At 47.1% G+C, this 14,040-nt stretch overlaps 5 protein-coding genes across 6 annotated transcripts; 3 read left to right on the top strand and 2 right to left on the bottom strand.

Moving 5' to 3' along the window:
- Positions 1-729: 729 nt before the first annotated feature.
- Positions 730-6,978, top strand: LOC115767262 (uncharacterized protein CG7065). 2 transcript variants are annotated; one of them, XM_030711486.1, is made up of 4 exons: positions 730-1,157; positions 1,597-3,639; positions 3,691-3,703; positions 5,199-6,978. In XM_030711486.1, exons 2-4 carry the CDS (start codon positions 1,609-1,611, stop codon positions 6,701-6,703), a joined length of 3,549 nt encoding a protein of 1,182 aa, XP_030567346.1. In that variant the 5' UTR covers positions 730-1,157; positions 1,597-1,608; the 3' UTR covers positions 6,704-6,978. The 2 variants fall into 2 exon arrangements, with proteins under 2 accessions (XP_030567346.1, XP_030567345.1); XM_030711485.1 differs by having other exon boundaries at positions 731-1,157; positions 1,597-3,703.
- A 24-nt stretch (positions 6,979-7,002) lies between these two features.
- Positions 7,003-8,108, bottom strand: LOC115767266 (frataxin homolog, mitochondrial-like). Its single transcript, XM_030711491.1, has 2 exons — positions 7,715-8,108; positions 7,003-7,382 (listed from the first exon to the last, which is right to left on the bottom strand). Exons 1-2 carry the CDS (start codon positions 8,024-8,026, stop codon positions 7,116-7,118), a joined length of 579 nt encoding a protein of 192 aa, XP_030567351.1. The 5' UTR covers positions 8,027-8,108; the 3' UTR covers positions 7,003-7,115.
- A 631-nt stretch (positions 8,109-8,739) lies between these two features.
- Positions 8,740-9,753, bottom strand: LOC115767267 (frataxin homolog, mitochondrial-like). The gene is made up of 2 exons (XM_030711492.1): positions 9,218-9,753; positions 8,740-9,153 (listed from the first exon to the last, which is right to left on the bottom strand). The coding sequence occupies exons 1-2, from the start codon at positions 9,515-9,517 to the stop codon at positions 8,902-8,904; spliced, it is 552 nt and encodes a 183-aa protein (XP_030567352.1). The 5' UTR covers positions 9,518-9,753; the 3' UTR covers positions 8,740-8,901.
- A 408-nt stretch (positions 9,754-10,161) lies between these two features.
- LOC115767263 (formin-like protein 5) lies at positions 10,162-12,657 on the top strand. The gene has a single exon (XM_030711487.1). The coding sequence runs from the start codon at positions 10,244-10,246 to the stop codon at positions 12,485-12,487; it is 2,244 nt and encodes a 747-aa protein (XP_030567347.1). The 5' UTR covers positions 10,162-10,243; the 3' UTR covers positions 12,488-12,657.
- A 275-nt stretch (positions 12,658-12,932) lies between these two features.
- LOC115767268 (protein CutA homolog) lies at positions 12,933-13,788 on the top strand. Its single transcript, XM_030711493.1, has one exon. It carries the CDS (start codon positions 13,206-13,208, stop codon positions 13,746-13,748), a length of 543 nt encoding a protein of 180 aa, XP_030567353.1. The 5' UTR covers positions 12,933-13,205; the 3' UTR covers positions 13,749-13,788.
- Positions 13,789-14,040: the final 252 nt, after the last annotated feature.

Raw genomic sequence — 14,040 nt, 5'->3', positions numbered from 1 at the left:
GGTGCTCGTGCTGCTGTTGCTGCTGCTGCTGGTGGTGGTTGGCACTCTATAATATACGAGCATGTAATTATATATGTACACCCATGCACATAATACTGGATGCCCGAAGGCATTAACGCATTTTCAAAGGCAATGTGCGTTGAGCTTCAGCTCAAGTGCAGCAACTTCATCAAAATGTCATAGGGCCATGATTACAAAAATTAGATATTGCCAGTAGCAAGGTGCGGGCCAGCCACAGGGGAATTTAATGAACAACTTGTGACAGATTTCTTGTAAATTGATTAATGAATTAACCAACCAACTTTTCAACTTAAATATTTAGTTTGTATAGGATGTGCATGAAGTGTAGTTAATGTTTTTCTCACTCCTAGATAGTAAGCTTCGTTCAAATGGCATATATTTTAGGTGTAATATACATATGCCCACCAAATTTGCATATACGTTCGTTTCTTTATTTTTATTTTATTTATTTACTTAAAAAGCCTTCCAAATATTCTACATTCTTCGAATGTATTTAACACATCTTACATACTGCTTCAAATTCAACTGCGTAATATGAAATCCAAGCTATTATTATGGGCAAAGCAATCGATACATAATTCAAAATTTAAATTCTACCCGCCAACACGACTGCGTTATCGAAGTTGCGACTATGCGATAGTTAGTAAATAAACAATTCCTACACACAGTCACCAACACTATGCCATTTATGCGACATTTGACTACACTCAAATTGCGTTCATTTTTCTTCATTTCTGTTCCTTATTTCTTGTGCATGCTAAAAATTATTTGGGAAAAATTGTGAACAAAAAAAGTGTGTTACCAATACGTTTAACATTATGCACATTGTAAGTGAACAAACAACTCTATAATTAGCACTGTAAGTAGGAAATTAACAACAAATCGCTTTTCGTGGAGCGTGCGAAACGACGTCGAAGTTTTGTTGTGGCAAAAAAGAAAGGAAAAGAACGAGCCGCTACTGTGAATTTGTACATGTATATGTGAATGTGCGTGTTTAGTGTGCGTGTGTGTGTGTGTGTGTGTGCGTGCATATTTGTCTTATTTCTTCTCGTGTCAAAACCAGTGCATACAATACACAAATAACTAGATTGACAGTGTGACCAAAAGGAGGGGGACCCTGCCGAAGTGCTGACCAGGTAATTGCCAGTCGGCGCCATTGTTTTGCTATTAGAGATGGGCGCATGTCGGATTTATGTATGAAAATAAAAAATAAAAAAATAACAGATAGCTTCAAGTCTGGGCATAAGCTATGCAAAAGATGCCAATTCATTTTCGCCAAGCAATATTAAATGCGCATATGTTGTGATTATGGAGCTAACAGCTGTTTGGCAATTTTGTCGATGCGCCCCTTTAAATGTAGCATAACATATTCGTACGGCAGGTTAAATAAATGCAACAAATATAAGCTGATTTAGTGTCAATAAATGTAATCACTTGACGATCGCAACCAACTTGCAAGTTTGCATAGTTTTGGCTCAGGCTTGGGCCCAGATCCGTGTATTTTGATTTTCGTGTCACGACATGCACCCACCTCTGCCGATTAAAAACTAGAGACCAATCGCCGCCTTCTTGCAGATTTGTCCAAATATGAGCTACCTAACGGGCGAGCCGGTACCGCCCGGCTTTGAGGATGAAATGGCGCGCACAGCGGTTATACAAAAGCAAATAGACAGTTTTAAAGGCGGCTCCCTTATTGGCACCGAATACGTTGTGGAGCTGCACGAGGATGGCCAGGGGCGTCCCGATTATTTTTGTGTGCTGTGCAATACGTGCAACGACAGCCACTCCATATTTACACACTGGACATCGGTGACCCATCGCTCCAACTATTTGAAGACGCACTTTCAGAAGGCGTTCGATGTGCTCCAGCAATTGCGTCGATCGTCGAGCAACTCCAACGAGCTGGTGCTTAATGCCACCACAAAGCTGGTGCAGCTCATTGAGCAGCATTATGGCCGCAGCATGCAGGTGCTGGCCGTTGCCGGCGATGATTTTCGTCGCTTTCGTGCTAAAATCTGTTCACAGGTGCGCGATAAGTTTCATTTTGATGAATGTGCCGGTCCCGATTTTCTAGACGAGGTGCGTCAAACGATACAGTCCCTAAAGCCTGCAGAGTCCTTAAAAGGATCGCGCAGCACAGAGAACATGCCAATTGCACTGGATGCCATTTCCAGTGAGGATGATGAGAACTTTACGGCCACAGCCGGGCATCAGACGCCGCAGCAGTTGTCAAAGAAGGCAGCACGCAAAAAGCAGGCGGAACAGCAGCCGGCATATCGTGCCGCCAATCGTTCACCACCCGCTGGCAGCTCCGATAAGCCAGCCACAGTTGGCGCCAAGGTCGCAGCACCCGTGCAGCTGCCGACGCCCAAGGAGCTGTCGCTGCAAGCATCACATATTGCACAGGAGCGCTACAAGTGGGAGAAGTTTCGCTGTCTGTTGGAGCTGCAGCTGAAGCAGCTGCGCGACGAGACCGAAACGTATGAATCCAATCCGGAGAAGCATCCCGATTATTCCGAAGAATGGAAACTGTTCTGGAATCGACGCTACAAGCAGCTGCAGGAGGAGAAAAAATGCGATCCGAATAGTTATGACTACAAGCCCGAATGGATCACCTACTGGAAGGACAGGCGTGTCGAGCTCTTCAACATATCTGTCAACAAGATCAAAAAGGAGCTCAAGGATAAGTTTAAGCTCGGCGACGAGGACGAGGAAAACACCAAGGAACTAATGGAGCGCTACAAAATACGCGTCAATAGCCCCAAAAACACTGCCGCCCCGGCTGCAGCCTCTGCTGCTGCCACCGCCAATGCTGTGCGTCGCAAGCCCAACTATCGTGGTGCCAACAATCGCAACGGCAATGGTGGCTCCCTTGCCAGCGATGCTGTCATCGATATTAGCGATGACGATCAGCAGGCACCTGCTGCGCCATCGGCACGCCCCAATCGCCGTCCAGCCTATCCGCGCTCTGTGTCACGCTCCTTGTCGCCCAAACGTGGACGGCCACCGCCGCCCCGCATGGGTCGGCGATCGCGTACTCGCTCGCCGGTTGTCTCAAGACGCCGGCCGCGATCTCGGTCCAGATCTCGCTCGCCACACCGGCGTTCACGGTCACCCTACAGCCGGGGTCGGGATAGATCGCTGCATTCGCGCGGCCACGATGATTACGTGGAGAGGGGCCGTGAGAGAAGCGGCGATTATTACAGGGAGAGGGGCGACAGTTATTCGCGCTCATCGCGCACCTATGAACCGTTGGAGACGTTCCGTGTATTGGATTCGCGAGTCTATCCGGAGTACAGCCAGCCCAGACAGCGTTCCACATCGCCGGCGGGCACATCAATGTCCGCTGCTAACAAGGATCTGGAGTCAATTGAGGAGCCCGAGGGTCCACTGTCCGTAGTTAGTGTGCTGCGCATGCTGTCCGCCCTGGAGGATCAGTTGGGCAGTCTGGGCCCCAAGGCGCTCAATTTGCTCAGCAAGGCGTTGGCCATGGAGAAGATCAAACCGAATGCCGCCGATGATTTGCTATTGAACGAGGACAATTGCGTCTTCATGGAGACCACCAAGGAGAAGCTAAAGGGTATACTCATTGCCGAAGTGCTCGATGATCCACAAAAAGTGCGTGTTGTGAAAAAGTTAATCAGCAATATAGCGACCATCATCTTCCAGGTGACCTCCAAAGGTAAGTTCCAGACGATACAAAATGAATCCTTCCATTTTACAGATACCCAAGCGTTTGTCTCTCCCAGCTCAGGTAAGCATATATTGCTCGTTGCCGGCGTGACGGGAGGCGGGTGGTTGGCGGGATGGGGCGGGGCAGGGCGGGGTAGAGGTCGCTCAGACAGTTGCGCATATTTTGGATAAATATTTTTGCTACCAAGGACTGCAAATAAAACATCTACACATGGTCTAATCCTGCAGCCAGTCACAATTCTTGGCAAAGGCAAAAATATTCAATCCTTTATGCGATCTGTTTGACCTGCTCTCAACCCTGCTGAACTTTAGTTTATGTGTGCCTTGTTGTTCTTCTTCTTTTTTTTTTTGTGATTTCGCATTGCCAGGGTTGCCAAACGTTTCGAATTTCGTGCACAACTTATAACGGGGGCGGGTTTCCAGTATTTGATGCCTAAAACAAATTCGGTTCGTGTTTGAAATAATTGCGATTATGAGACTTGTTATTGAGGTCTTTTGTACGATATCTATAAGAAATATTGTGTTGAACTGGAATTTGAAATTCCGACTTAAGCAGCAGATCTTTAACTTGAGCTGTTTCCGAGTTATTGAGCAGAACAACTTTTGCATCGATAAATGTCGATTGATTTTTATTTATGCCCGCCTTATAATAAGAAAATCGATCAACTTTGCAATGTGCTGGGGCATGCAATTTGTTTCTAAATTGCGCCCATCTATAAAAACTGTCGAGCAGTCATTATTTTTGACTGATTTATGCGTCTCCTCGATGGCTTGAGTTGAGAGTTTGTTGAGTTAAAAGCCATATGAAATCTGAGTAGCAAGTAAGCTGTGTGTTTTTGATTTTTGATCTTTCAGATTCGCTTTTTATATATATATGTATATATATATATATAACAATTGTCTATCCTAGAATTAAAAGTCTCTGAAATATTAAACAAGTGATTTTTTAAGTTGTTACTCTTTGATTTTGCTAGTACATCGAATTTAAAGCAAACGGTTGTATATTCATTTCGTATATACCCATCTGAACAATATACAATCTGTCTGTGATCCGTCATTATTTTTTTTACTGGTTCAGTGTTTCGGTTGCGTTATGTGGGCTCTCGGTGCAGTGATACGGTCCGTTTCAGCGTACTCAGGTTAGTGCTCAAAGTGTCAATAAATTTATTAAAAACAAAAAAAAAAAAACAAAAACAAAAAAAAAACGTATAAAAAATGAAAAGGAAAAATGTCCTGGTTAAGTGCCCTGTCGCAAACAGCTGGAAGCGTCGCATATGCCGCACCTCCTCCTCTCAATGGCCGCCAAATTTGAATTGTATGTAATACTTTAGTTGTTTTCTTTTTTTTTTTTGTCTTGTATATGCTTTTGATTTTCGATGCGTACAGATAATTATGTGCTTGTATTAATAAACGAATTAATTGTACATTTTGTGTTGCTTCTTCCTTTTCCAACCCACCACAACAAACACTCACACACACGCCAGGTGCTAAGGAGACGGCACAACAGGAGCCAAAGCACACGGACTTGGCCAAGAAGAAGGAATACCAGCTGCCCTTCGATAGACAGCTCGTTTCCTCGAAACTGGCTGGCGCTTTGGTCATGAATGGCCTCGACAATTTGAGCACCGATGATATGAACAAGCTGCTGCACTTCTACACGCTGCTGGTGAAGACGAATCATGTGCGTCGCCAGAGCGACCGGAACAGCGGGCTAAGCTTTGCCGAGGTGCCGAGCCGAATGGGCCTGGCGGCAAGCACCAGCAATGACGATGATGGCGGTGTCCTGGACATTGATATCTGTGAGCTCATGAAGGAGGTGGAACATCAGCTGGCCAAGGAGGCTGGCAATAGCGAGCTGACGCCCAAATCGAATTCCAACGATGCTGGCAACAGCATGGAGTCCCTGACCGATTCCGATCTGCAGACACTGTTGCAGAACTTTAAGTTTCTGTCCAACGAGGAGCAGGTGCATCTAATTGGCCATTTGCGCAAACTGGAGAAACTGGAGCCGCCACGCGTTGAGCGTTTGCGCAAATATGTTAACATTGCGGAGCTAAGCAGCGACGGTGAATCCTGCAGCGATTATCTGTCACGTGTCGTCGCCATCGGTCGGCCCGGCCAAAATGAACGCGCCGCCAGCAGCAACACACGCATCTCATACTCAACCAACGCGGCGGCCGAACTCGTGTCTGCCATGCGCCGCAAGAGCGTGGACCGCGATATGCCCACAGCGGCCAAGCAGCAGCGACGTGGCATTGGTTCTCGCAATTCACCCAATTTTATGCTGGACGACGATGACGATGATGATTACAATTTTGATGATCTGGTGATGAAGGCGAACGATTCCAATGGCAAGAAAACCACAACGATGCCCAACGTTGTGGCGGCCACCATGTCGCCCAATTCGCTGACCTTTAAGCCGGCGGCGCCAAAGATCTCACTGAAGGATACAGAGAACATAATAGCCAATCTAATGGGCACGCTGACCAACAACAGCAATCAGGCAAGCAGCGCGGCCAAGGCCCAGCAGCAACAACAGCAACAGCAGCAGCAGCAGCAGATGCGAAATATGCCTAACATGTCCAACCTCGCACAACAGCGCCCACAACAGCAACAACAACCTCCGCAGCAGCTGCAGCCGCCGCCGCCGCAATCACAATATGGACCTAATAATGGAACCGGCAATGGCAGCTACTATAGCTATGCCGCCGATCAGCTGTCCAGCGGTCCCAGCAACTATCCAAGCATGCCGCAACAACAGCCACAACAACAACAACAACAACAGCCTTACAATATGGGCAACTACAATGCCTATGGTCCGCCCATGGGCGGCGGCGGCGGCGGCGGCGGTTATCCTGGCCAAATCAATCCTTGGGCCAATAATGGACCGCCGCAACCGCCGTATAACAATCTGCCCCAGAACTATATGGCTCAACAGCAGCCGCAACAGCCGCCGCACTACAACAACGTGTACGGCAACCATCAATAGATGGGCAATTTTCTACTAGATTGCCCGCCGTTTATAATAAAGAAAACAACAAATGTTAATTCTAAGCATCTCTTTAGCTGTAGACGGGGCATATACAGCGTGTTGAATATTTTGATTTGGAGCCGAAATATTATATATAATATATATATAGTTATGTAAGCACACACAGCCCTAGCATCGGATATTTCAAATAAAAGCAACATTTTTCTTTTTTTTTTTTTTAGCAATAGAAATCGCGCAGCAAACATTTGTCTATGTATGCAAAATAAAATGAACGCAGTTTAATTGGGTTTTAAATAGTTTATTTCTCATTTTATTGTCTTAGCATTAAGTCTTGCCCCACACTAACACGTCCCGCGGTTTTAAATAAGTGTGTAACTAAGCCTCATCTACGATAACTAATCCCATGAGATCAGTTGTGGCTGGTATAGGGCAACATCAGAAAGTTAACGGATTGACCTCGAAACTTTTGACCCATCTCCTCTTGCAGTATCTCGTGCAGCGTTTCGCCAGTTTCCTGATCGATCCAATGACCGGTGCCGTGGCCGGGCGGCAGAATGTAATCATAGCGCTTCTGTCCACTGATCGGAGAGGTCAGCCAAATTTGTTTGCTTGGCTTCTGGCGATTGATCACATACATGCCATTGACTGGGCCCAGATCCACGCTAAGCACCCCATCCTGCAAACGCATAAGGGTACAAATTAAGAAGATTCGACGAATTCATGCGGTTATTTCAAAGCGAGTTCAATATGGTTTGCCTTACGATTTGAGCCAGAATATGGTTCAAACCTTGGCTATAATCATACTTTTTTATTTATAATTGCCCGTTCTAGTGAAAATATTGCAAGCCGTAGATATTTTCCTATAGAAAATGCGGGCTAAATTTGATATTCGCCCACAAATGGCATCTACCAAATTTGGTTAGATGAAATAATTGGCGCATGGTTAGGATTAAAGTGGTACTTCCGGTTGGGGCTAGCAGCCTTGATTCAAAGATCCAATCTACTTACGCCATAGACCACATCGTAGTCGGGCAGATTAACGGCACTGTCGATTAAATCGTCAAAGTAATCGGATAGTGTATCCAATGTCTCGGCGCACACACGATCGTATGTGGCATCGTCTACGATGTAATCAGCATCGATCGGATTTCCGCAAAAAACGCAGATATCCATGTTGTCGTTGTCGTTGCTGCTGCTGCTGCTGCCAGATAGATCCGCTAGATCGGAAAGTTTGTATGGTGCAAGTCCGGCGAAACGTCGTTGACAATTAATATTACCTAAGGCTTCCGCGACGCGTAAATATAGACGAATGCGATTCATATCACAAAGGCCGAAATATTAGCTACTTTTAAAAAATATATAAACATATATACTTTTTAGTTCTGCCTTCGACTAGGGTTGAGAGCTAACTGCCCCTCTGAGATTCCAGCTGGGCACAGGCATTGGGCGTCGACTGGACAGGAAAAAATATGCCTACTCTTGCTTTTATTATAGTTTGCAATGACTTTCCGATCAGGATTTGGAAATGACCATATAGGTCAATTTGTGCAATCTTCACATTTACACGTGTCTGTCCACTCGCTTGTGGGCGTGGTCGCCCCTAAAATCAATATCAGACAAATATATCAAAGCTGAAGTCGTCAAATTTAAACAGATCGACAGCTGAGAAACTCTCCAGAGATCGAGTCAATGCTTTGTGCCTGCTCTATCCATCAGAAATGGGTTATATATATATTGTATATATATATATTCCTGATCAGCATCCCCAAAGCAAATCAAATTGGAGGGTTTGAAATTCTCGAAGCTCCGCCCATTTCGGCTTGGTCGCTGAACTCGTTCTGAGCTGTAGTGAAAGATTGCAGATATATAGTCAAAATGAAATGTGCTTAAACAGAGTCAACAATTAGAGGCAATGTTACCTTAGTGGGCGTGTCTAGCAGCTGGGAATCCCCATGTCGGGTAGTGTGGTCTTTAGAAGAAGCCTCTATCTTCGTTTGCGGCAGCAAACACGTGAATACATCGAATGAAATTCAGTTGCGTTTTTTGACCATACTTTAATTTTTTGTTTGTCTTTATATCATTAACAAGTAACATGCCACCCGCCAGCTCGTGTAGGATTGCCCACAATGAACAGAGTGAAAATCTAACTAGATAAACTAACTAAATGAAAAACTCTAAGACTGATTGGTGGCAATTTAGGGCAGCTTCAGGAAGTTAACCGATTGCTCTCTAAAGATTTGACCTATTTCCTCCTGGAGCATCTCGTGCAGCGTCACCCCGGTATGCTTGTAGACCCATCGGCCGTTGGCCTCGCCTGGCAGAACAATATAATCGAAGCGTTTGGGTCCACTAACTGGTGAGCTCAGCCATATCTGTTTGTTGGGCTTCTGGCGATTGATCACATACATGCCATTGACTGGGCCCAGATTAACGCTGAGCACGCCATCCTGCGATTAGAACAGAGGCCAATTGAAACTTACATAATGCAATCCTTGCAAGATTCGCACTTACGCCATAGACCACATCCGAACCGGTAATATCTGCAGCATTCTCGGTTAGTTCGTCAAAGTAATCGGATAGTGCATCCAGCGTCTCCGAGCACACACGGTCGTACGTGTTGTCATCAACGACATATTCGGGCTCCGGCAGATTGCTGCAAAATCGGCAAATATGTAATTCCTGTTTGCCGCTGTAATTGTTGCTGCCCGTTGCGAGCTGCATGGCCGAGATATTAAATGGTGCGCGTCCTGGCGCACGTCTGTAACCATGTCTGCTCACCGCGGTGCGTAAACATATACGAATTCGATTCATTTTTGCTACCCAAAATATAAAAATGTTTCGTGCTTCTTTCTGCCTCCGACTAGTGTTGGGAGCCAACTGATTGTGTTAGAGGCAGACGATTGAACGGGCATAGGAACAGCTAGTGTGCTTATCAAGAATTATGTGCGATTTATTTATTAACGCTTAACGTTGTTACTTCGGCCAAAAAGTATGGTTTTGTCCAAAATATAGAAGTATTTTAAATTCATTACGTATTCCGTTTGGCCGATGACAAAGCTGTGCTGTTCCGTTCAGAATCAGTTCAATTGAACAAGTCATTGAAATGAACTTGTTGCTGAAAAACTATGTATTATGTATAATAAGTCTGCTGTTAAAAATAAATGGCTAATTTGCAAGTTAATCAAATATAGTGTTCATTAATAACGGAGCATGTTTACTTAATTGCAGGCTAATAATGTTTACAACTGAGAAATTAAAGGCTGAACGTGTTCATCGAGTTGAACTCGAATTGTCAACTCTAGCCAATGATATGCCGGCGTGTTAACAGCCCTTAGTGCTGTAAAACGTATCAAATGTGGCATATAAACTATCGAATTGCGATTGTTGTGACGCGTTGAGTGCCATCTCCAATTTTCAGTATAGAGAAAAACCCATCAATGGCGTCCGCGTGAATTTAGCTATATTTTTGTTGTTTTTACTTGATATATATGCAAATTGCAATCCGCACTAAAAAGTTAAGAATATAACTATACATATATGTTACTAAACATGGCGCTGCCCAGCAACTACAAGCAAATCGCCGTTGGGGCACCAACAGGGCCGGCAACCCCGCTACCCAGCGGCGGAGCTGTTGGCGGCGGCGGCGGTGGCAGTGGGAGCAGCCGGTCGCGTTCATCTGGCGGCGGCGCTGCTGGCGATCGAAATAAGGATCAAACGCCCATATTTACGCACAGCAACTATAGCAATCCGGCGTTTACGCCGCAAAAAGTGACCAAATCCTCAAGCAGCAAGACCCAAAGCGAATCGCGTTTGCCAAAGCCACCGAAGCCGCCAGAGAAGCCCATATTGCCATATATGCGTTACTCGAAGCGTGTTTGGGACAGCGTTAAGGCGCAGCATCCGGAGCTCAAGCTGTGGGAGCTTGGCAAAAAGATAGGCGTCATGTGGAAGCAGCTTAATGAGGACGAAAGAACCGAATATGTCGACGAGTACGAGGCGGAGAAGCTGGAGTATGAGAAGGCATTGAAGGCATACCACCAGACGCCCGCCTATCAGGCCTACATCTCGGCCAAATCGAAAGTCAAACCCGAGATAACTGATGTGCATGAGACGCCATCCCGTGGCGGCGGCAGCAAGAGCCAGCACGAGCGTCGCATTGATATACAGCCGGCAGAGGATGAGGATGATCTGGATGAGGGATATACGGCCAAGCATATGGCATACGCGCGCTATTTGCGCAATCATCGCCTTATCAACGAAATATTCTCCGAGGCGGTGGTGCCCGATGTGCGATCCGTGGTGACAACGCAGCGCATGCAGGTGCTCAAGCGTCAGGTCAGCTCGCTGACCATGCACCAGACAAAGCTGGAGGCGGAGCTGCAGCAAATGGAGGAGAAGTTCGAGGCAAAAAAGCAGCGCATGCTCGAATCGAGCGATGCCTTCCAGGAGGAGCTTAAGCGGCACTGCAAGCCTGCCGTGGATGAGGACACATTCCAGAAAATGGTGCATCGCATGTACGAGGATATCAAACGCGATCGTCAACGCATGGAGGAGGCGCCCAATCGCAAAGAGGAGCCGCCGCAGCAGCAGCCGCAGGCACCACAGCAGCAGCCTGCGGCGCCGGAAGCGAGCATTGCACCCAAACCGGAGCCGGCCAAGCCGCCGGTGGTGGTGGCACCGCAACCTCCGCCACCGCCGCCGCAACCACCCGTACACGAGCTGGCCAGCAAAACGGATCCAGAGCCCATGGACATTGAGCCGCCGCCAAAGCCATCTGTGCCGCCGCCACCACCGCCCGTAAAGCATGACAAACTGGATCTACCTCCGGTGCCACTGAACGAGCACGTAAAGGAATCGCTCAAGACGCCAACAACAGCAACCGCTGTGCCCGGCAAGCCAGTTACGCCCACAGCGACGCCCGCGGCAACACCACCGCCGCCGCCACTAAGCAGTGAGCCGCCAGCTACAACACCCACGCCACCGCCGCCGCAGCAACAACAACAACATCAACCAGCAGCTGCAACACCAGCAGCACCACCACCACAGCAACCGCCGCCGCAAATAGCAGCGGCACCAGGAGGAGCAGGAGGAGCACCTCAAATGCATCCGCATGCTCACGTAGGTGGACCGCCGCCGCCAGGCTCACACCCAGCACACCTGCCGCCTCACATGGCGCCGCAGCAGCAGCAACAACAGCCGCAGCAGCCGCCGCCCGGTGGCATGCCCGGACTGCCGCCACCGTTGCCGCACATGGGGTATGCTAACTATGGTGGCCCTGGGCCGGGCCAGCACTCGCACACGCACTACTATCAGCCACAGTATGGGCCGCATTCGCGGCCGCAGCCCTATTATCCACACCTGCCGCCCTATCAGCCATATACGCCGCTGCATTTTGCCAGCGCCAGGGAGCATGGCGGTGTCAATGCACCACCAGGTGCGCCACAACAACAACAACAGCAGCAGCAGCCACCACCACCAACACCGCAGCAGCAGCAGCAGCAACCACCACAACAAGCGCCGCCGCCGCCGCCGCCGGGACATATGCATGAGGGGGCGCCAGTAGCTGGCGCTGTGTACGGCTCAGCTCAGCAACAGCCGCCGGCACAGCCTCATCCGTTGCCACAGCCGCCAACACAGCCAGCGCCAGCAGCAGGAACGGCAGCAGTAGCGGCGGCGGCGGCGGCGCCACCGTCAGTTGGTGCTGCGCCCGCTGCACAGCCGCCGCCCTCGGCAGGCGAAGTAGCTGCTAAATCCGAGTCGGATAAACACGAAACGGACTAGGACCGCAAGGAATTCCACATGTGCAGGAATATCAGAGTATTCCCCATGTGGACACACTCGCTCCAATATCAAGCACTTCGGTGTGCGCGTTGTAAATTGAGCTCCACTGACTGCACAGCGCACCGCAACGAAGAAAAGCAAAAAAAATAAAATAAATAAATAACATCATTTAGTCTTAAGCACAAAAACTATTAAATAATTATATTTACATTTTTTTATTTAATTTTTTTTTTTTTTTTTGCATATACCCAAATCACTTTTGATTATATTTGTCTGAGCCACAGACACATATTATATTTATGATTAATATACCTTTATAAATATGTGCGAGAATAGATTTTTTAAACAAATTGAATGCAAAATACTATCATATATTTATTGATAGTCATATTTCAAAATTTGCTTTAAAATACAAGTGTCTAAGTGAACTGTTTGCATCTGCAGCCCAGGTATTGGTGACATAGAGGTTTTTTAAAACTATAGGTTCAAGTTAATATTCACAAATTCTGAAACCATAAGATTTTAGTTTAAAAAAAATATTTTCAAAAGTTGGCAAACTGATTTCCAATATGGCGTGCGTGTAAAGCGTATTATATCGATAACAAACAAGCAACAACTATCGATAGCATGATTTCATTTGTCGGGCTACGGTTGACATCGCCGACTTTTGTGTTGTTTTCATTTCGCAACGTTTCATTGGCCGAGCAAAGTGCATTTAATGCAATATCTGAGAAACGCAAGGTCGGTGCCCTGTCGTTGGCTACTCGCACGCAATTTATTACTTGTTGCTGCCGCTACTGCCGCTGTCACAAGTCGCACGGCCTTTGCCACAAGCACAACCACTTGCACATCGGCTAGTAGCTCGTTCAGCCAAAATCAAAATAACAAAATGAGCGACAAGGCGTGTGATCCAGCTTACATCGCCGGCACCAGCTCCGTTGCGTTTGTAACCACACCCGACAAAGAGTCGGCAAAGAAACTGGCGCATGGCATCATCGAACGCAAATTGGCGGCCTGTGTGAATATTATACCGCAAATCGAGTCCATCTACATGTGGGAGGGTAAGGTAAACGAGGATAACGAGTATCTTATGATGATAAAGACACGGACCGCTCGCATTGATGAGCTGAGCAAGTTTGTTCGCGAGAACCATCCATATAGCGTGGCCGAGGTAATTTCTCTGCCCATACAGGCTGGAAATCTGCCATATCTGAATTGGATAACTCAAACGGTGTCGGAGAAATTGGAGAGCAAAGACTAATCTGTTATATAAATGCAAATTAAATAAACGATTAAAATCATTAAGTTGAGCTTTCGGATTTACTTTCGCCGCCATTGGCGCTGGCAAGCGTTGCCAGACTGTTTGCTGCACTTGTGCCACCCATAGATAGGCCCGACTTGGCAGCACGCGCTTTCGATGCAGCTCAGCTGTGTCCTAAAATAGAGATGGAATGCTATCGATATGTCTATTAGAATATACACACAGTACCAAATTAATCAATACGTTTAAAAGCAGTTGAATGGTGCGCCGCAATAGAAATGTAGATATATTT

Source organism: Drosophila novamexicana, unplaced genomic scaffold, assembly GCF_003285875.2.
Source record: "Drosophila novamexicana strain 15010-1031.04,08,12 unplaced genomic scaffold, DnovRS2.1 tig00001361-arrow-arrow-pilon, whole genome shotgun sequence".
Taxonomy (NCBI): domain Eukaryota; kingdom Metazoa; phylum Arthropoda; class Insecta; order Diptera; family Drosophilidae; genus Drosophila; species Drosophila novamexicana.
The sequence above is the reverse complement of the archived record's forward strand: the minus strand, read 5'-3'. Positions and strand labels throughout refer to the sequence as shown.

Bases quoted from the DNA above. Each gene is read 5' to 3' on its own strand.
- LOC115767268 (XM_030711493.1), top strand. From the start codon at position 13,206: ATGCAATATCTGAGAAACGCAAGGTCGGTGCCCTGTCGTTGGCTACTC.
- LOC115767267 (XM_030711492.1), bottom strand. From the start codon at position 9,517: ATGAATCGAATTCGTATATGTTTACGCACCGCGGTGAGCAGACATGGT. The intron at 9,154-9,217 runs GTAAGTGCGAAT...TTCTAATCGCAG, and splicing joins GTTCGGATGTGGTCTATGGC to GATGGCGTGCTCAGCGTTAA.
- LOC115767262 (XM_030711485.1), top strand. From the start codon at position 1,609: ATGAGCTACCTAACGGGCGAGCCGGTACCGCCCGGCTTTGAGGATGAA. The intron at 3,704-5,198 runs GTAAGTTCCAGA...CACACACGCCAG, and splicing joins CTTCCAGGTGACCTCCAAAG to GTGCTAAGGAGACGGCACAA.
- LOC115767266 (XM_030711491.1), bottom strand. From the start codon at position 8,026: ATGAATCGCATTCGTCTATATTTACGCGTCGCGGAAGCCTTAGGTAAT. The intron at 7,383-7,714 runs GTAAGTAGATTG...ATGCGTTTGCAG, and splicing joins ACTACGATGTGGTCTATGGC to GATGGGGTGCTTAGCGTGGA.
- LOC115767263 (XM_030711487.1), top strand. From the start codon at position 10,244: ATGTTACTAAACATGGCGCTGCCCAGCAACTACAAGCAAATCGCCGTT.